At 44.8% G+C, this 22,162-nt stretch overlaps 1 protein-coding gene across 2 annotated transcripts in view; it reads left to right on the top strand.

Annotated features, from left to right (window-relative positions):
• TSPAN5 (tetraspanin 5) overlaps positions 1 to 16,990 on the top strand; it is a 177,779-nt gene extending 160,789 nt beyond the window's left edge. The window contains exons 3-8 of one of the 2 annotated variants that reach the window (XM_081219618.1): positions 3,159 to 3,305; positions 7,419 to 7,589; positions 9,860 to 9,985; positions 11,990 to 12,037; positions 12,134 to 12,250; positions 14,903 to 16,990. In XM_081219618.1, coding sequence (XP_081075744.1) covers positions 3,159 to 3,305; positions 7,419 to 7,589; positions 9,860 to 9,985; positions 11,990 to 12,037; positions 12,134 to 12,250; positions 14,903 to 14,968 — 675 coding nt within the window. In that variant the 3' untranslated portion in view covers positions 14,969 to 16,990. Of the gene's footprint in view, positions 1 to 3,158; positions 3,306 to 7,418; positions 7,590 to 9,859; positions 9,986 to 11,989; positions 12,251 to 14,902 lie in introns of both variants that reach the window. The other variant, XM_081219617.1, reaches the window with a different exon arrangement.
• The last annotated feature ends 5,172 nt before the right edge of the window (positions 16,991 to 22,162 follow it).

The following is a 22,162-nucleotide window of genomic DNA, read 5'->3' as shown; positions in this document are numbered from 1 at the left end:
TTTGCCAGAATGTGGGATTAAATGAGTAGAATCTTCAGCCCAGCTCAGCCCTCAAATGATTGTTGTTTCCATGGAAACAGTGGAAGGCCTCTCAATTAAAACTGCCCCTGCAGGCTGGGGAGGGTAAAAGTATGAAAATGAGTTTGAGAAGCCAAATTCTCACCCTCCAAATTAAACCCAGAGAGGACAGTGCTCCAGGAATCTACTGACAGTTGGGACCATACTTTTTTTTGCCTTTTGGGGAGAGAGGGTCTCGGTATTTCAGGCACAGGTGTGTGTTGGTTTGCTTGTTTTGCTAAATTCCTCAGATAACTTGTCCTGTTATCCATGGAGCTCTTTGTGTGCAGCCACGGATCATGGAAGAGTGTTTGGGAACAATCTGATTTTTGCTCAGACTTTGGTGTGAGTCACAAATAAAAAGCCCATTAAAGATGGATGAAATCATAGAATGGTCTTAAAACTGGAAGGAACCTAAAGGACAGTAAGTGCCAAATTCCCCTCCTCTTTGAGAATCCCCCCTGGCGCGCTGCTGAGGGAGGCTCACAGCTTCGGCCCCCGCCCGGGGAAGCCCATGTTTCTCAGGCCGCGTTCGCTGCCCCTTTGCTGGAGACCCGCTGGTATTCGAAAGGCCTCTTTATCCCGGAACGGACGTCTCCTCCTGTGCCTTCCAGCTGTGCTGCCTCTGTTTGGTGCCAAGTAAACTGAATCTACTTCTTCTTCCATAATTATGTTGACTTTTTAAAGTGTAAGAATGTTATCACATACCCTCAAAGTCCTATCCTCCCCTGGCTGAGCAGGTCCAAAACATTAAGACCTTAAATATTACCACCTATGTTTAAAGGCATTCTGAGGGGAGAAGTTGATTTCCTTCCAATTCTGGACCCTCACCACTGTCGCTTAGATTTTGTTTGACTTCTGGCAATTTTTTTTTTTTTTTCTCAGCATCATTTGGGTAGGTGGAGAATTGGTTACAGTATTTCTGGGTTTTCCTTTTCCCCCCCCCCTGGAGTATGCATAGTTCAGAGCTTGGAAATCTAAGAAACACAAGGTTGGATCAAACCATTGATCTATGCAGTTTCACGAAGGGTGTGGTTGCCTCGTATGATGTCACCCCAGACATTAGTGAATACACCCTACATTCCTGAGTGTTTAATAATCTCTCAGCCCTTCATCTCTGACTTTATAACTCTGGCCTTTTTCATAAGGTTTAAGTTGTGCACTTTAGGAGTCCTTTGTGTCTCATACGTGTTCTATTATTAGTATCCTATTATTGTCCTTAAAGTGATTCCTGCCCACCCTGCACCCGCCCCTGCAAGAAACAGAAACCTTATAAACAGAATTCTCTTGTTCAGTGTTCCTACAACCTTAAAATGGGTTAAAACATAGAAACCCTAAACTCAGGTGTTGATTACTGCTGACTGAAGAGTGCCGGGAAGCAAATACATAGCTTCCACTTGGTAGAGAAAGATGATTGAAGTAGACGCTCTGTTCTGATTCTAAAAAATCAATAGCTGTGTGACCTTCAGCAAATCACCAAACCTCTCTGGGTTCTATTTTCCTCGAGGATGAAATGAGATGAGTATTCCTGTTTTTCCAGGTTGTTGGGAATGCTTTGAAAACAAATTGTTTAATATTAAGGCTTTACAGCAAACTATACCGTGGTACTCTGGGGGTATTTTGAGAGCTCAAAACAAATTTAATGATAAGAAAATAAGATACTGATGATATCGGGTATTTAAGACTCACATACCTCCACAGTTTCAAAATAGCAGTAGCTGGCCTCTGTAAGAATGAATAGTAAATATATACCTTCCATTGTAGAGGAAAAAAATCTCATAAAATTTCTAACTTAGGTTCTGGGTGGTATTTGATGTGGTATCACACTTAAGGGAGAAAGAATTTCAGTAAAGAAGTGGCATTGTTTGTGGAGAAATGAAATTACTCTGGGTTCTTTTGGCAGGAGAACAAACGGGTTGCAAGCCGGGGAGTAACCTTTGATTTTTAAGTCATTTAAACGAGGGTAAGGAAATACCCTAATAACTCAATGTGGAAAAGCCATCAGCACAAACCACCCAGGTGGGCTTTGGGGATCTGAGCCTGATAGGGTCTCCCAGGGAGCTGAAGGGTGGACCTGAGGTGAGCTTTTCCCTGGAAAACTTTTAGGGGCTTGTGGCTGGGACTGGCTGCCCTATTAGCTTTAAGATTCCAGCTCTACCCTATTTCCTGAGAAGTGCCAGTGGTTTGAAGGTGGCCCTTGTCTGGCATCTGCATGCCCTGGGGATGTAAGGATGACACCTCTCGGGTGTTGAGAGGTGTCTTTCTTACACATCTGTTTTTCACTCAGACCACTTATATTTGGAGACACAGAAAGCAAAGTAGCATCCACGTCTTCTCCATACAGGGTCTGGTGACGGTTTCTAGGGGTCACGTCTTTGCTTTATGTAGTTTTACCAAAAATATGAACCCATCTAGACCTTGGAAAGTAGTTTTTCTTTTCTTTTGTTTTATCTACCTACCTATCTTCCTTCCTTCCTTCCTTCCTTCCTTCCTTCTTTCTTTCTTTCTTTCTTTCTTTCTTTCTTTCTTTCTTTCTTTCTTTCTTTCTTTCTTTCTTTCTTTCTTTCTTTCTTTCTTCTTTCCTTTTCTTTCTTTCTTTTTCTTTCTTTCTTTCTTTCTTTCTTTCTTTCTTTCTTCTTTCCTTTTCTTTCTTTCTTTCTTTCTTTCTTTCTTTCTTTCTTTCTTTCTTTCTTTCTTCTTTCCTTTTCTTTCTTTCTCTTTCTTTCTTTCTTTCTTTCTTTCTTTCTTTCTTTCTTTCTTTCTTTCTTTCTTTCTTCCTTTCTCCTTCCTTCCTTCCTTCCTTCCTTCCTTCCTTCCTTCTTTCTTTCTTTCTTTCTTTCTTTCTTTCTTTCTTTCTTCTTTCCTTTTCTTTCTTTTCTTTTCTTTCTTTCTTTTCTTTCTGTCTGTCTGTCTGTCTTGCGGTGTTTCTTGATGTGACGTGACAGTCAGATACCTCTCAAGTTTTTCGTGGGGTGGGGTGGGGTGGGGTGGGGTGGGGTGGGGTGGGGTGGGGTGGGGAAAGGCAGAGGCAGTCATCTTTTCATGATAGAAAACTGACCCCGCCTCCTGGCACCCTGTTGTGTGTTCTTTTCCGCTTCCAGGGAGTTCTGTCCAACATCTCTTCCATCACCGATCTTGGCGGCTTTGACCCAGTTTGGCTCTTCCTCGTGGTAGGAGGAGTGATGTTCATTCTGGGATTTGCTGGGTGCATTGGAGCTCTACGGGAAAACACTTTCCTTCTCAAGTTTGTAAGTACCGCACTCCGCTCTCAGGTTGAGAGCCAAACTCTCATCTCACATCAAAAGGACACCCTGTCTGCCAGCAAGAGTGAGCCGTACCGAAGGCACTGGCAGGCATGTGGCCTGGGTAATGCTTCTCCTGTAGGAGGGCTCCCTAGATACCCACCCTCCACCCTCCTCTGCCCCTGGCTTCTTAATAATATCAGCACCAGCCCCTCCCCATGCCATCCACGGAGGTTTGGTACATGGATGTCGTGAGTTTGCATTCCAATCCCTAAAATCGCTTTAGGACTAAGGTAGGTCTATCTAGGTACCTAGTTTTCTTCTTTTGAATGATTTTTTGCCCCCTCTTTTAAGCACATAGTCAGTAGAAAGCTGTTTAGGTAGTTGGTTTAGAGAAACCAGACCTAAGCACAGTGTCTGTGACATGTCCAGATTAAATCTGTTAAGCAGTAGGTTCTGGTGAACAGAAACAGTAAATGCATACCTCCTGTGTTCTCTGCCAGCGCAAAGGCCTCCTTTGTGTGACCAGCATAATTTTTAGATCCCTTGCGGGGTATTTGGTGTGATCATTGTTAGCCTGAATCTTTTTGGAGGAGGAGTTTAACCAGGGGGTAGATAAGTATTAAAAGTCGAGAATGAAAAGTAAAAGGCTTTTCCTTTGGAGATTCCTTCCTCAGGAGATCAAAATGGCATGTGTTAACTTGTGTTTTTGAAATCCGTTTGGTAGGCGTCGCCAGTGGTCAGCTTCAGCTAAGTGTGTCTGTCTGTCTCGAGCTTGGCATTCTGGTGAGCGTCTGTCTCACAGCCCAACGTACGACAGCATCCACTCCCCTCCCCAAGAACAGAAAAATGATTTTTCAGAACCCCACCATCCTGTGGTGAGGGAAGATGGTGGGACTTTGGAAGAACAGCCTTAGCGTTATATCCCCTGTTCCTAGGGTCATTCTCCACCTCGGCTGACACATCATCATCTAACGTCATTTTCATTTAAAACAAGAGCATTGCCCAGAACTAGCCCCAACGGCCATGCCCTGTGTGATTCCCTTCCCCCGCACTTCTGCCCCATCTCCTCTGGCATCTTTTCTTGAATTGCCCTAAGAAGAGCAGACTCGCTGTCCCCTCACTGTCCCCCTGGGCTAGCTCATTTTGCATTTGGGCGGCTCTGCTTCAGACAAGGTTCTGGAGGCTGTTCTGAAAGTTCATATGACTCATGCTAACAGGGAAAACCAAGGGATGCTTGGTCCTGTGTACAGTGTGATGAGCAGTTGGTTCTGTGTTCTTTATACATAGGTCTGTGTTGGGAAGAGTTTTCCAAGACTCCCTTTGTCACACACACACACACACACACACACACACACACACACACACACACACACACACACACACACACACACACACACACACACACACACACACACACACACACACACACACACACACACACACACACACACACACACACACACACACACACACACTTCATTCCTCACCGAGTCTTGACCTCTGGAGCCCTCAGGAGAGCTTTGTCCCTGATTGTGACCAGGCCTGCCCGTCTTCTTGGTGTGCGATACTTGTAAATGCTTGAGCTCCCCTCACTCAGCTTTTCTGTAGCCTCACTGGGCCACAGATCATACTTACTACTGGCCACTATTTTATCAGCGTTAGTCTCCCCTTTAATGTGACTTACTTGCATAGAGTTTAGTTTATAAGGGTAGCCTGTTTAATATAGTTGATGATTTTTGTAGTTGAAGATACCAGAGTTAGCTGAACAGGCAGAAAGACATACATTTCTCTAGACTGGCATCTTAATTTATAAAGTCCCACATTGGAAATGAAGAGAACTGTGTTGTTTCTTGGCTTTTTTAAGTCTTGGAGAATAGTTTAAATGCCCTCTCTCTCCATTTAGTACAAACAATCAAAACGGGCCTAGAATATGCTTTGAGCAGGAGATATGAAGGAAGTAGGAAGTAATGTCAACATGGCTCCAAACAGCTTCAAACATCTGATGTCATAAAGCTAAGAGAACTGCTGGGGGGAAAAAATCCGGGAGCTGAGAAAATGGAGCTTCCTGACTGACTGAGGCCCCTGGATGAAGCCTGTGAGTCAGTCTCTGCACCTTCAGAAATGGGGGAAATTAGCTCATAGGACCCGAAGGATGCTGATTTCTGCCAAATATTTGATAAGAATTTAATTTGGACTCAATTTCTGATACATATATTATGTAACATTATGAAAAAACTTACCAGGGTGACTGGACCTCACCTTGATAGAGGGGAGAACAAAAATCTAATGAAAACCTTTGCATGACCTCTGTTCTGCTATTTTGCGTGCGCGCGCCTGTGAACTAGCTATGATTCTCTCATTTCTATAGTGTGATAACTGTCGTATTTACCTGTGTAGAGTAGTACCCGCTAAAGGAGGGAGTCATTTTATGTGGTGGGGTAGGCATTGTGTGAAAGTGATAGGATTTTTTTTCTTTCCTTTTTTCTAGATTGAGGAAAGCTCACTTTGAAATTAGGCGTACTACTGATGATGGTTAAGAACTGTTTAGATTCTGTTTCTAAAGTGAATTCATCAAGGACAGATGACCAGGAGCTCTATGGAACCTGAGGGGCTGAGCTGGAGCGTCTAGCGTTGGGACCTAGACCTTGGGGTCCTAGACTTGGGCAGGCACTTCTTCCTTCCTTCCACCCCTCCCCTCATGCCCATCCTCCCAGAATGGCACTTGGCACCCTGGATAAACACTGCCAGATATGCTGACATCTAATGTGGGAAGACCTGACCCCACGGCCCTTTCCCACCCTCACATAAGACTGGGGGCTCTTTGGAGTCAGAGCTGTAGTCCTACTTATCCTTGCCTCTGCAAAGCCCACCTAGGCCCGAGCCTGATGTCTTGTGGGCCATTCAGTATGTGTTTGCTGACTGAATAAATGTTTTTTGTCTTTTATTTTCGTAAGTAGCTGTAGCTTCCTTTGCAGCCGTCGCCAACATATTTTCCTCTTGGTCGGCTGCTTGCCGTCTGCTCGTTGAATGCAGGCACAGCAGACCGTAGCCTCTCTACCTCCCCAGCCTCTCCTGTGTGGCAGGAGCCCTCAGGAGCTCGGCTCAGCAGGTGGCCCCAGTGCCACCCTTTCTGCCCTTGTCCACGGAAGTTTGCCTGCCGTTTACCCTCTGGTCCTTCACGGCCTCATTTCTCGTAAATGGCTTGAGCAAAATAGCTTGAAAAGGGTGAGAACATGGGGGTGGGAGGAAGTGGAAGGAACCGTGGGCGTGAGCGGGACGTTGATGTGACTAAGATGAGACATTTCTGGGTCTTCTAGATGAAAGGGAAGTTTCTCCAGATTTATGGGCAATTACCTTGCAACCCATGGTCTCCAGCCTTCCTTTTAAATTCTCGCTGTCTGCGTCAACCGGAAGTCTTCCTCTGGCTGCGTGTTGATGCTCTTTAAAATATTCTGAGCCTGGTGCTTCACAAAGGAAAGCTGGCACAGCTTGCTGTCCCAAGAAAGCCCTCAACCCAGTGGTTTCATTTTGTTTTCATCATGGGAAGTTATTTTCATGTCACAGCTGCCCCCACCCAGTTCCTCTTTGACCTTTTCACCTAAAATGAACCCATCTGCTGTTTCACCCCGTGTAGCAGGTGCAAAGGGGAATTAACACAGTATCTGAATCTGGAAAAGGACTAGATTGCATACAGAATCAAGGCCACAGTAACAAATGACAGGCGATCTTAAAATACTGGGCTGATTTATCTTTCAGCGTTACAAAAGCTTACTAGAGGTAGGAGCAGGTTGTTGTTCAAGCGTCTGACGAATGCATTAATCAGGAGAAATTCATTAGGCCTTAATGTGGGTCTAATGAGGAATTCCTATTATCCACGTCTGCTTATGGGCTTTGTTGGTTAATTACCAAATGGAACACCAGAGCCCCTAAAATGTGATTCTGAAGTGATTTTTTAAAACCCTTTCTTGGAGTGTACTATTCTATTAATGAATCTTAAGAAACTGACATGGGTAACAACCCAACGGTATTATAAACCTTTTTAGAAGGAAACATTTGACTGTATAGGATCAAAATAGCCCTTATAACTGTTCTCTGTGTATGTGCCTTTTGTTTTAGTTTTCTGTATTCCTGGGAATTATTTTCTTCCTGGAGCTCACGGCCGGGGTTCTGGCATTTGTTTTCAAAGACTGGATCAAAGACCAGCTGTATTTCTTTATAAACAACAACATCAGAGCGTACAGGGATGACATTGATTTGCAAAACCTCATAGACTTCACCCAGGAATATGTAAGTTTAAATTTGGTATATTTTCAAGTTGAAAGCCTTCTCGGAAGGGTGACCCCAATGAAAACTCCTCCTGGCTTCTGCATCTGCCAGCTGGAACCTACCTCTGACTTTTCTGCATGGGTTTTTGTCTGTTTGCTTGTGTATTTATTATTTTCTGACCTGTTCTAGGGCATACACGATATGTACCCTAATGGGAAATGTCTTATTTTCACTTACCTCAATTTCTACTAAGAACAAGGAAGAAACCTCTTAGGCAAAAAGGTTAGAGTCAAAGGTGCCCATTCCTATCGACATTTGAAGACTATTGTTTTGCTGTAGGTTTAACCCTGTTCTTTGGTGTTACATGTGGGTTCTTTCCTCTTCTTGGCCCCCTTTTGGATCATTCTCCACACTTCATAGCTCATAATAATATACTTAGTCAATAGAATGTTTATCCACAAAGTTCCTAGGATTGTGCCTATCCAAATATTATTATAGCACCTGCAGCTAAACTGAAAGTCAAGCCTCGGTGGCTTCTCACAAGTGAAGAGCCTGTGGAGTAGAACCATCCCACTCAGGTGTCTCAACGTTACGACGTGACAGCCTCTGCGATGCGAACGAAGTAGCGGATGCCCTGTTCCACTCACAACGCAGAATGGTATAAACAAGAGTTCGGAAGACACAGCTAGTGCCAGAATCTGATTAGCTAAGTGACCTTGGGCTGATAGGACCTTGAGCTATTTCCCCAAGAGTAAAATGGGAATAATAGTAGCAACTACTGAACTCATGGGGATAGCATGACACTCTCATAAGACGTACATGGTTTTATATGAGGCTTCAGGTGTTATTGTCCTACAAACTGACAGGCCTTTATTTGCGTGCGCTGAGAAACTGGATAAGGTGAGCAGACCTGGAGAGCCGTGTCCGTGACATTCACGTATATGGCAGAACTGGAGGGCAGACAGAAACTCAGCGGACCAGTGGCTGGCTCTTGGTTGGACAGTTTTCCAGAGTGAGCTGGGGTCCCTTTGATAAAGGGAGGAGAGGGCTGCATCGGCGCTCGCCGTGAGGGAGGCCCCCTGCCCTCCTTAGGTGCTCGGAAGGGAGCTGAATTGTGTTGCCTTTGTTCGGTGACAGCAACGACTGTCCTGGAGCCTGCTGTCCCTCAGGTGTGAAATTAAGCCCTGTTTCATCTCCTCAGCAGGCTTCACTGTTTTGTTGGGTCATAATGGATGCAAGCTCACACCTTGCCAAGTATTATTGCTGACTAGTTTGCGTGACAAATCTGATGGAGCATTGTAGGCAAACTGGAGATGCACAGCCCAAACCCTCGGAAGACTCGATGAGTTGGAAGAACATGCGGATACACGTTGTCTTGAGATGCTGTCTGCTTTATATGGAGATTCTGTTATTTCATGTGATTTCACTTTTCTCTCATGGCCTTTAATACTTTGAAGTAGCTATTGGTCTTGAAACCCTTAAAATGGTCAAGGCTTGATGTTTATTTAACTTGGAGAAGCAGGGCTAGTCCAGCATGGGGAGTGTCAAAGGGGCTTATGATGGAAGCAGCCCTTGAATCAGGCCTCGTTTAAGACCCACTGAATTTAACAGCTTGTTTGATTATATTTTAATTAGATGATTGAATTTGTTTCAGGTTGAAAATGTAAATACATGCTCTTGTTTATAAAAATTCAGAGTAGAAACAGATAGAGAATGAAAAGTAAGCCTCTAAAACTTGGGGGACGGTAACGAGTACATTCACTATCTTGCTTGTGGTGATGGTTTTACGATGTATAAGTGCGTCAAAACTTATAAAATTGTATACTTTAAATATGTGCAGTTTATTGTATGTCAATTACACCTCAATAAAATGGATTTTTAAAAAAACCGCTCAGGTGTAGAGATGGAAATTTAAAAAAAAAAAGTAAGCCTCTAGATCTCCTACCCACAACCCCAGCTGCCTCCTTCAGACACTACCACTGTTTTCTGTCTTGCTTATCTCTAACTGGGCCCTGCTGTACAACTCCTGCTCTGCCCGTCTTCCACCTAACGCCACGGGTCTCATCAATTGTTTTCTAAGTCTCACGCCAACACATCCTTACAAACCTTCAGCCTTACCTTGGAAGCTTTTACAGGGGCCCTTTAGGTTCAGTTGGTTTAAAAATAAATTCTGAGATACAGAGAAGGTTAGAGCTGGCAGAGGCTGGGTGTGGGTCGTCCTGGCGGGTGCAAGTGTAGGCACCTGGTCGCCTCCAAGTCGAGATGTTCTAATTCTCTCCTGTTTGCTCTAGTGGCAGTGCTGTGGGGCTTTTGGAGCTGATGATTGGAACCTAAATATTTACTTCAATTGCACAGATTCCAATGCAAGTCGAGAGCGATGCGGCGTGCCCTTCTCCTGCTGTACTAAAGACCCCGCAGTAAGTGGCTGCCAGCAACCCGTTGGCCTGCTCCACGCATCACACCGAGAGCGTGTGTGGGATGAGCAGAGTGGTTTTTTTCTGGAAACCTCTTCTTAGCCTCTCATTCCTAACTGTAGCTCCTGTAGGGGGGTTAGTGCTCAGATCTTCCCCGTAGGAGTAATCATCCCTGACATTAATTTAGCGGTACGTGCTGGTTCCTATTCTAAGCCTTTTTGTGTGTTGGCTTAAGTTTGGAACATCCCTACTGGCAGATACCACCATTATCTTCCCTTTTCAGGTGAAATCAAGGCCCGTGGAGTTTAAGTAACTTTCCCAAGCTCACATTGCTGGCAAGTGATGGAACTGAGCTTAGGCTCAGGCAGCTGCCTGTATTGCCTGTGATTCCTTCTTTGCAAGAAGGATGGGCTTGTGTGGAAGCTCTCTGCATTGCTTGGGGTTAGTAACCCTTTTCTTGCTGACTTAGCTCCGAAGGAATACTAGGAGTAGCAGAAGCGTTTGAGACAAGATAGGACGAGACCACTTGCAGGAAGACTGCAGCTGCCCAGACCCTGGGCCGGAATGACTACAGTCATTCTTTTTTTAAAAAAAACAAAAACATAAAACCTGTTCACAAGCCACCCTCTTTACCACAGGTTTGATTGTATTTTGAGTCAAATCATGTGCCTGGTATATAGAACAGCTTAAACTGCAGCACCCCTGCTATAAGTTAAAAGGCAGAATTGAGGGTTAGAACAATACATGTGAGAGAGAAGGTGCCCCCGGCCCTCTTCAGCCTCTCTCTGGCTGGTCAGTCCCCAGGTGTCCTCTCCCAGACCCGCCCTTCTCCACAAGGAACAGAGCAGAGTGGGGGCTGATGAGTTCATGGCCGATTTTCCCCTGCAAGGGAGGCGGGGTGCGGGGCTCTTTAAAAGGGGGCGTGGCTCGTCTGTAAGGATACTGAATCGTTATGCTGTACCCCTGAAGCTAATACAATATTGCAAATCTACTACACTTCGATTTAAAAAAATGAAAAAAAAAAGAGAGAAGAGGGGACAGTGGTCTGAGGTAGCAAAGCACAGCCTCTCGTAGGCTGCCCACCAGAGGGGGTCTGAAGGAGACAGAGGCGGTGAGGACTGTGCTGCCCCGCTCCGAGCCCTCAGCGGCAACGCCAGCCTTTCCCACTAGCTCACTTCTCCTTTCCTCTGAGGAGGCTGGGAGGCAAGAGAGCGCCCAGCACAGAGCCCAGGGCGCCCACCCAGGCAGTAGACGCAAGCCCTGCCCTCTCCGTCTCCAGCCCCTGCCCTGAGTTACCGTTCCATCAGAAGAATTCTGAAGATTCTCAGGTGTTGTGCCCCCCTTTCAACGACAGATCCTCTGGGTAGAGATATCTCATTCCATAAATGCTGAGCTAATAAAATCCACCCCATACCCTCCAGAGGGGAAACATAAACAAACCTAAAGCAGCGGAACCCACGTTTCTGATCAGGCCTATAAGATTTCAGGGCATCTGTCCATGTGCTGTGTGGTCAGGGTATCATTTTTAATTACCAAAATAATTCATTCTCATTGAAAAATCATTTAAATCACATACAAGTATATAGATTCAAAAGTAGAATTCCCCCCAGAAGATCATAAGTGACGATAGTCATTATGAAAGTAATTATAAGAAACCTTTAACTGTGGTTTTTATGTCTCCAGTTTCCTAGACCCATAAGCTTCTTGAGATGATCAACTTTGAATCTAGAGCCTCCCACATAATGGAATTACTAGTCTTTCTGATATTTCCTGAGTCTCAGTTTTCCTCATTTGGAAAGGAAGGGATATTTAATACCTACTTCTGAGGATGGTTATAATAATTTCATGGAATTGTGTGTAAAGGTGTTTAACATGGTGCCTGGGACGTCTGTGTGCCCAAATAGACATTTTCTGACCAGCACTTAACAGGGGTCTTCTGCTGACCCCTAGGGGGGCTTTCTCTCTGACGACAGTGAATTTCACTCTTCTGTTTCTTTTCTCCACCAGGAAGATGTCATCAACACTCAGTGTGGCTATGATGCCAGGCAAAAACCAGTAAGTGGAAACTCATCTTGTCGCTTAGCACGAAGGGTGTTGGAGGAGCTTTTGAACTTGCTTAGTGACGCTGTGCTCTCCTCTTCCCTTCTGAAGGAAGTCGATCAGCAGATTGTAATCTACACGAAAGGCTGTGTGCCCCAGTTTGAGAAGTGGTTGCAGGACAACTTAACCATTGTGGCTGGTATTTTCATAGGCATTGCATTGCTACAGGTAAGATGGATGTCGCAGGGAAATGATGCCCTGGGAGAGCGCTCACCAGGACAGGAGCTTTGCTTATTCACCATCATTTCACAGTTTTTCAGACCCATTGGAGGGCTGGGGAACAGACCTCAACTATATTTGGTGTGTATTTTATTAAAGCTCTGATTTTAGATGCTACTGTCCTGAAAGACTTTAGGAAACCTTTTTTTTTTTTTTTTTTCCTTTTCAAGAAAGAGAAATTGACTGGGTCAGTATCTGCCCGCTGGCATTCCAACATTGCCATGGGCTCAGTAATGCGGCGTTGTGACAACTGGTCAGACAGGAATGGTCAGATGTAGAGCCTTGCCCAGTGGCAAGGCTCAGGCTTTTTGGAGTTTCACAGATACACTCTGCTCCTTCCTCTCTCTGGGCCACCTTGCCAAAGTGCTTGTGAGGGAAGGGAGCACCTACTTTTCCTCCTGGGAAGTCCCAAGAGCTAGGCTTTGCATCGTATGGTGATGTGATACCTTTAACTTAGAGGGTCACAAATGAGGCGCCATGGTTGAAAGAAATTAAAGAAGACCTGAATAAATGGAAAGCCATTCGCATTCACAGATTGGAAGACTTAATATTGTTAAGGTGACAGTACTCCTGAAGTTGATCTACAGATTCAGTGCAACCCCTACCAAAATTACAACTGCCTTTTTTGCAGAAATGGACAAGCTGATCCTACAACTCATATGGAAATTCAAGGGACCCAGAATAGCAAAACAGACTTTAAAAAGCACAAAGTTGGAGACTCCACACTTCCCAATTCAAAACTTACTGCAAAGCTACCGTGATCAAGATAGAGTGTACTGGCATAAGGTTGGACCTACAGATTAGTGGAATGGAATTGAAAGTTCAAAAAAAGCCTTTATATCTATGGTCAGATGATATTTTGACCAGGAAACCAAGACCATTCAATGGAGAAACAATAGTCTTTTCATCAAACGGTGCTGGACCAACTGGATATCTATAGGCAGAAGATTGTATTTGGACCCCTAACTCACATCACATATAAAAATTAACTCAAAATTCCCTGGTGGTCCAGTGATTAGGACTCTGAGCTTCCACTGCAGGAGCCCTGGGTTCGATCCCTGGTTGTGGGGGTCGGGGTGGGGGGGCGGCTAAGATCCTGCTAGCCGCATGGTTTGGCCAAAAAATAAAAATTAAAATTAACTCAAAACAGATCAAAGACCTAAATGTAAAAGGTAAAGCTATAAAAGTTTTAGAAGAAAGTATAGGTGTAAATCTTTGTGACCTTGAATTAGGCAGTGTTTACTTAGATATGATACCAAAAGCACAAGCAACCAAAGGAAGAGTGGATAAATTGGGCTTCTTCAAAATTAAAAACTTCTGTGCTGAAAATGATACTATCAAGAAAGTGAAAAGAGAACCCACAAAATGGGAGAAAATATTTGCACATCAGTACATCTGTTAAGGATCCTGTATATAGAACATATGAAGAACAACTCAACAGTAAAAGAAGACAAACCCAATTTAAAGGTGGACAAAGGATTTGAATAGACATTTCTCCAAAGGAAATACACATTAGCTGTTTGTAATGACATCGTTAATTGTGAGGGAAATTCAAATCAAAAGCACAATGACATACCACTTCAAACATATCAAGATGGCTATAATAAAAAAGACAAACCAATAACAAGAGCTGGTTAGGATGTGGAGAAATTGGAACCCTCATACATTGCTGAAGGGAATGGAAATGATGCAGTCTCTTTGGAAAACAATTTGTCAGTTCATGAGAAAATTAAACAGAGTTACCATATGACCCAGCAATTCTACTCCTAGGTATGTGCCCAAAAGTACTGAAAACTTGTTCACCCAAGAAGTTGTACACAGATGTTCAGAGCAGCATTATTTGCAATAGCCAAAAAGTGAAAACCATCTAAATGTCTATCATCTGAGGAATGGATAAACAAAATGTGGTGTATCCATATAATGGAATATTATTCAGCCATCTAAAAGATTGAACTACTGTTGCAAAATGGACAAACCTTGAAAACATTTTGCTACATGAAAGCAGACCAACACAAAAGGCCATATATGATTCTATTTATATTAAATGTCCAGAATAGGCCAATCCATAGCGATAGAATGTGGCTTAGTGGTTGCCAGGCCTGTCGGGATGGGGGTGGGGTCTGGCTGACTGCTCATGGGTACAGAGTTTCTTTTTGGGGTAACGAAAATGTTCTGGATTTAGATAGCAGTGATAGTTGCACATCCTCACGAATATACCGAAAATCACTATAAATTATACACTTTAAAAGGATGAATTTTGTGGGATGTGAATTCTATCTCAATTTTAAAAAATCAAAGATTTTTTAAAAATGGAATTCAGGGCTTCCCTGGTGGCGCAGTGGTTGAGTCTGCCTGCCGATGCAGGGGACACAGGTTCGTGCCCCTGTCCGGGAAGATCCCACATGCCGCGGAGAGGCTGGGCCCATGAGCCATGGCCGCTAAGCCTGTGCGTCCAGAGCCTGTGCTCTGCAACGGGAGAGGCCACATCAGTGAGAGGCCCGCGTACCGCAAAAAAAAAAAAATGGAATTCAGTAGCCAAAGAAAAGCCTAATCTAAAGTCAAAAGTTCTACTGTTTGACTGTCTTTTCCTTCCTTGCTCAGATTTTTGGGATCTGCCTGGCCCAGAACCTGGTGAGTGACATTGAAGCTGTCAGGGCTAGCTGGTAGAGTACCTGCAACAGCTGCCTCCAGACACTGGACAGACCCCGCCTTCCTGACCTTCCAGTGCGCCCAACTGATACCCATGCTGCACGGACCCTAATCACAGAGGCATCCTGCGATCCCACCTGATGGAGCTGCCATCAGAACTTAGTTTTTGGGGGGTAGAACTGGGAAATGCTGCTCACTGACAGAATTAAAAAAAAAAAAAATTAACCAGTATGAAAGCCGTTGCGCCGTGAATCTCTATTGTAGCCATGAATTTCTGGGTGGTTGGATACTTACCAAATGAGAAAAAAAGGGAGGGTGGGGGACCCAGATGTACTGAATTTGTGGAAAAGGTTTGTTCTCTGCTTCGGTAGTTGGAGGGCTGCCTTCTGTGCCATGGCCTGAGGAAGTGCGTCTTTTCTAAAACTCAACCCCTTACCTGGGAGGGCTGTGGTTTCTCGGCATCCCTTCACTGTACATTTCAAGGAACTGCTACAACCATGGTCCCAAGAAGAAAACAGCTTGCCTTTGGGTTCGGATTTTGTGACCGCATTCAACAAGGAACTTGGGTGGGCACGTCTGGTCTCTCCTGAAGTTTCTCCTCATAAGAGAAGTTGTAGATTCCTTGTGTGCTGAGCAGGGGCTTTGGAACACTTCATGATGCTGAATTTTAGCAGGACAGATCTCTTTTCTAAGTAGGCCTGAGCTTGATTTATCCGTGAAATCCAAGGAGAAAATGAGGTTAATGAGGAGGTAGTAACTGCTGCAGCGAACCAAATTAGTCGCCGGATTCTTTGGAAACTCTGGAATACTATGGGTTTCGTTTTGTTGTGGGTGTTTTTTTGTTTTTGTTTTTTTCTTCTTCCAAAAGTGAAAGCTATGATACAGTTTCTTAAATTTTAAAGATTTTTTTTACTCAGCTCGAATATTAATTTTTTATATAATCTCCCTGCATGACCTGTGAATCAATCCACCAGCTCCTTTTCCTGCCATCTTTTCTACAAACCTTTAAAAACGTTATTCGGTCAGCATTTATTTCGTGGGTTCACAGCCTTAAGAGATGTGTCCTCCCTGTCTGCGAAGGGACCGTCTGGGCCATCGCAAATGCTTCTGTGGACTCAACACTCTCTGAACCGTGTAGGTTGATCATCGTGGCCTCTTCTGCAGCCTCCCCGTCTTTCTCTTTGAAGGGAATTAAACCCAATTCTGAAATGATGTGGACACAATCAAAGCTTCTGATGGTTTCTTTCTTCTGGTTTTAGTTCGTTTTTATTAAAAACAAAAACAAAAAACCCCAGAGTGCATGGCCAGAGCTCCTTCTTTTCTTAGTACAGACTCACCATCAGGATGGTAACAAAGCACAAACTCTTTGGAGGGGAGAGCGTTGATGGGGCGAGTGTTCTGTGACACAAGGTGGGAAACACTTCCAGATACTACCACCTGCCCCCATTCCAGGTGGGAGGGATGAGTTTTGCCCCCAGATTTTAATCTTCCAGGTCCACCAGGATGTCGCACCCCCTGGGGAGGAGATGTTAGTCTGTGGAACACTGGAAAGACCACAGGTGTATTTTACGGTGATGACACACTTAAGCAACACAGAACTGGGCAGCCAGCTAGCATAGTTGGTGGAAACTTAGCAAGGTTTTCCATTTCAGCCCCATGTTGCATCGCTGTGGCTGATGAATGTGTCCATCTGCTCAAAGGACAAATATTCTTTGAAAATCTAGTCTCCAGAGTTAAGGTGTGTATGACTCTGCATGTGTGTGTTTCTGTGTCTCTGTGTAGTTAGAGATGTTCGTTCCATATTCTGGCTGTAAGATGATTTTGTTTCATCTCTGCCCCCACCACTGTTGTCCTTCCATATTGTCATTCCAACGTGGAGAAGACTTGAGCTCTCCAGTTGGCACTCTTGTCTTGTTTGTTACCTCATTCTCTAGTGAACTCCACCTGACCAGTTGATTCAGAATCAGGCGAGCTTCCCACCCTTTGGCACATCCAGTGAAAGGCCAAACAGCAAGTCCAAGTGAGTTCTAAATTTTAATTAATCACCCTTTATTTTTTACACTTGAGAGTGGTTGTAATAAAGGTTGTCATTAATAAACTTGGTTCTACCTTACGTGGAGTTATGTCTGTCTTCATTCTCTCTTGCAGTTGTGAAATTCTCCAATCCAGTGGTGATCAAACTTAAGTGTGCATTGGAATCACCTGGAAAGCTTGTTAAAACACAGGTTACTGGGTTTGCCCATCCCCAGGATTTCTAATTTAGTAGGTCTTGGGTGGAGCTTGAGAATGTGCATTTCTGACACGTTTCCAGGTGATGCTGTTGCTCCTTGTCTGGGAAGGACACTTGGAAAGGCACCATTCTCATCAGGTTCTCTTAGAGGGGAAAAGGAGAGGGGACATTTTGTGGCTGGGGAGGGGAGGGTCCCTTTGTGCTGCTGGACACGGACTGATGAGAGATGGGCAGAGCTGGGGATGGAGGAAGATCTCTGTCTCTGAAATCATTGTTTGCTGGTCACAATCACCTGGGCACCACGTAGAATGCAGATCAGGCCCTGCCCCAAGCAATTCTGGAGTGGGAGAGCCAGAGCCTGTATTTTTAAGAAGCTCCCATGAAAATTTAATACACAGTGAGATTTAGGACCCATGGACTTAGGTAAATCTTAATGATATTCACAGGCCTTTTATGAGAAAATAATTTCTAGCAGTCTCAGAGCAGGAATCTTAAAAATCTAAGGTTTTTTTGTTGTTGTTTTGTTTTGTTTTTATAAATTTCTTAAAAATCTAAGTTTTTAAGATTAAAATGCCAATGTAAATGTCCTTTCATTGTGAACTATCACTGCAGAAGGCTTTTTCAAACTATTAAAGACTATTTTCAAAGATCAAAAGAAAACAAAATTTTATGGTTCACATAGTATTCTCAGACCCTGACACTATGTCTCAACACTTGTTTGAGAAACAATGTGCCTCACTTCCCTGGATATTTAAGACAAAAATTTTACTTTGACTATAAGGAAATTTATCAGGGGTAACTGGAGATAACTAATCCCTATTTCTTGAGTTTTCTTAGCTGTGCTATAGAGATTATCTGTGCACGTGAGGTAATTGGCCCTCCTTGTTCAGAGCAAACTCTGGGCCAACAAAGGAGAAATGTTACAGCTCAGAGGTAAAAAGGTGCTTTGTCTACAAAACTCAGAACTTACAGGAAGTTTCTTCCATATTTAGAAGGTAGACTTTGGAGGATGATTATTAAATTTCTCTATCTCTGTTGTTTGACCAGCTCCCACAAACATCATTTGTTTCTGTGATTTAAAAATATCTGATAGTTTTTTTTTTTTGAAATGAATGCAGGAATTCAAAAGCAGAATTTCGTGTCATGAAGCACTTGAAAAAGAAGTGCCTTTCCCTGTTGTTACTCCTTTTTCTTCTTGCAAAGGATAAACCTCTACTTCTCTTGCAGCTTTCTTCCTGCCCCAGGTCCCAGTCATCCTGCTCTCAAGGGGATGCTGAAAAGTGTCTCTTGGCTTGTTCTTATCATGCAGACTGTTTCCTCCTCCGTGCCGTGTGTGTGTGTGTGTGTGTGTGTGTGTGTGTGTGTGTGTGTGTGTGTGTGTGTGTGTGTGTGTGTGTGTGTGTGTGTGTGTGTGTGTGTGTGTGTGTGTGTGTGTGTGTGTGTGTGTGTGTGTGTGTGTGTAGGGGGTGGGTGGATGCACTCATTCTGCAGTTTCCTGGTTCTGCGGGCTTGGACCAGAGCCCTGGGAAGCCGGTGGGCTGAACAATGAGAAGCCTGAGCCCAGTGACCTGGCAGGCCTTCCCCAGCTCTTTGTCATTTATTCCACGAAGCCCTCCTCCTCTAGGGAAATCCTGTTGAGACCTCCAAGGAAGAACTGGGAAGCTCTCCATAAACACTGGCCAATGAGGTTGGTGGCCAGCTCTCTCCAGGGAGGCCGGGGGGCTGTTTCTAAGTGATGCCCTTTCAGGAGTAGGAGGCCTAGTCTTTGAATGAGAAGGAAAATGCACTGTTTGGGAAATACTTTAGTTTTGGCCTTATCATGGTGACACGATAAAGTCTATACATGACAATAGACAAGACAGATGTATCTAGGTGCGGGTAGGGGACAGAGAAGGGAAGCCAGATTCTGCACGGGACCGAAGCCATCTGTAGACTTGAGCGTTTCTTTTTTTGGAAGAGTTTGCGACAGAAGAGTTTATAAAATTATGGTTTTTAAGACTTATTTGAGGAATTAAATACAGTTTCCTTTGGGGGGTGTTCATGCTGAGTAGTACTCTTGTAAGCTTGGCACCAAGGGGAGGATGGGTGCCTGAGTGAGTTCATCCTGGTATCCTTTAACCTAAACCAAACTCCTCAGGACCTGCCCTGGCCAGTAATTCCTTCACTTCCAGGAACCCCCAACAGAAGGAAAGCTGAAGGAAGAGCAGGTTAGTTCCTGGGCTCTACACTGTAAATTTACTCTGAAAAGAAAATGGTAGCTTGCAAGCAAGGTAGCGCTTCGCATGCTGTTGGCCTTCATTGAATGTGTAGTTGCAGTACATGTAGGAGAGGGCCAGCTAGAAAGCCGCCTTTTAAACCTGGAGCTTGTCAGCTTGTATTAGCTTTTGCTTTTGCAGAACGACTGGTTTGAAAGGAACGTTTTAACAGCCTGCCCTCTAGTGGCGACCTTGTAGAACCACTCCTGACTTGAGTTGGAAGAGTCACTGCAGTCTATTCAGAGGCCCTTGCTCTTTGGAGAAACTTGAGGGTGTACAGCTGTATGTTGCTTGCTTAAGGTGGGTAGGTGTTTTATTCCTTTGACACTCCTGAAAAATGACAGTTTGTTTTGGAAAGTTAGGGAGCAGGTGTTAAGCTCCCTTCACCATCTAAGTCCCAGTCTTATGGCTGGGACTTCCCAGGGCACTGTAGCAATGTGTACAGGTTGAAGCTGGGCCCTGCCCTCCTGCCTAGGCTCAGACAAAGTTTCTAGAAGGGGTGGAGACAGTCTGAAACTGTTTATCTGCCAGGCAAGAGGCACTGCCTCCGTCAAAATGCCCAACGAGGAGGGGAGGTGCACTGAGCTTTTACACTTTCCCTCCCAGCTCACCCCTACTCTCCACTGGCGCTCTGGAGGCTCCTGTGACCCAAGGCCCCAGTGTCCTGATCTGCATCTGTATTCCTCTTCAAGACAAGCAAGTCTCCTGAAACAAAGTTTAGACATTCCTTGTATTCCCTCTAAAAGCACCCCTGGGGAGTTTGCTTTGATCTGAGAATTTGCAACCTTGATTTTAAAGCCTGTGAAGACTGGTAGAGTGTTCTGACTGTAACTTGTGTTTTAGGAGTTTGTTATAGGTTAAACTGCGTCTTCCAAAAATTCATGTGAAGTCCTAACCTCCAGGACCTCAGAATGTGACCATATTTGGAAATAGCCTTGTTGCAGATGTAATTATTATGAGGTCATACTGAGTGGGTTCCTACTCCGGTAGATGATTGTCCTTATAAAAAGGGGAAACTTGGACACAGACATGCACACATGGAGAAAGCCATGTGAACATGAAGGCAGAGATCAGGCGATGTATCTGTAAGACAAGGAATGCCAAAGACTGGGAACGAGTCACCAGAAGCCAGGAGAGAGGCGTGGAATCGACCCTCCCCCAGAGCCTCCAGAAGGAGCCAACCCTGCCAACAACTTGATTTTGGACTTTTAGCCTCCAGAATTATGAAAGAAATTTCTGTGCCTTAAGCCATCTACATTGTGGCATTTTGTTTTAATAGCGCTAGGAACCTAATAGAGTTTGAGCACCTATTGCTGGCTTTCAGGCTGGAAATGGTAGGACCATGTGCTGCTTTTAGCTGGTAGAATGTGTATGTGGCTCTTATTATTTGAATGGATGCACCCGAACATGGCTAAGGACTTACTCTCTGTATCTGCTTTCAGCTCTTTGAAAACAGCCTTGATACGTTTTGTGGGGCATTTAAAACAAGGGATGCTTTATTACATGATGATTAAAAATGGTCACATTGGGGTGGCGTCAAGACGGTGTACTAGGAGGATGCAGAATTCGTGTCTCCTCACAACGAGGGCACCTATCAGGCACCAGTGGGGGACCACGGACACCTAAGGGGACAGGAGGAACCCCCAGCTGCCGGGTAGGATGTGGGGTGTGGGGGGAGTGAAGGGGGAGGAGAAGTGGAGGAGGGATGGGAGTGGCGTCCCTGAGGGGCGGCTGGGGGAGGGGAGGAGTTCCTACACCCAGCGGGACCCATCCACGGTTAGGGGTCCAGTGGGGACGGGGAGACCCTGTGGGAGACAGTGGGGGAGGGATGTGAAGGAACAGAAGGGAACGTGGCCAGCACTTTCCCTGTCCACTTAGGCATGGGGGAGCCTGTTTGGCTCCTGGGCCTAATCCTCTGCCCTTGGAGTGTCCCTCCTGCCACGCAGAACCCAAGCTCCACCCCTACACCCCCACCCAGGGCCCCACCTCTACACTCGGAGACCCCCTTGGAGAACCCCTCCAAGGTGCTGGGCCTAAACCCCACCCACACACCCTCACTCAGGGCCTACCTCCAAAGTCTGGAACTCCACACTCCAGAGGCCCTCCTTTCCAGGTGCTGCCTCTCCCCTTCTGGAGGTCCTAAGCAGAGGCCCCGCCCCACCCCAAACCCTGCCCCTGCCTAAGTTCCACCCCCCGCCTAAACTTCGCCCCTATAGCCAAGGCTTTTTTTTTTTCTTCCTCTTTTAGATTAGGGTTCTGTTTTACCTTGTTGATTCATTGTTGTTGATTCTTTTAAAATTTTTATTTTTCCTAACAAGTCTTTTATTTTTCTAATTTTATTTTATTCTTTATAATTTGTTGTTGTTCTCTCCTTTTGGCTTGTCCCCCCACCCTTTTTTGTTTCTTTTCTCTGTTGTGGTTTTATTTTACCTTGTTGCAGTTGTTTCAATTATAGTTTTATTGTACCTAATATATTTAAAAATTTTCTACTTGTATTTTGATTTTTATTCTTTGATATTGTACTGCTCCCTTTTCTCTTTCTTTCTTCCTTTTTTTTTTTTTTTTTTTGAAATTTACTGCACCACAAAGCTTGCGGGATCTTGGTTCCCAGGCCTGATGTCGGGCCCAAGCTCCTGTGGGGAGACGTCCAAGTCCAAACTGCTGGACTAACAGAGAACCTCAGACCCCAGGGAATATCAATCGAGTGAGGCCTCCCGGAGGTCCTCG

The sequence above is a fragment of the Mesoplodon bidens genome (genome assembly GCF_964165515.1).
Source record: "Mesoplodon bidens genome assembly, chromosome: 1".
NCBI classification, from domain to species: domain Eukaryota; kingdom Metazoa; phylum Chordata; class Mammalia; order Artiodactyla; family Ziphiidae; genus Mesoplodon; species Mesoplodon bidens.
This window is presented reverse-complemented; position numbering and strand designations above follow the sequence as displayed.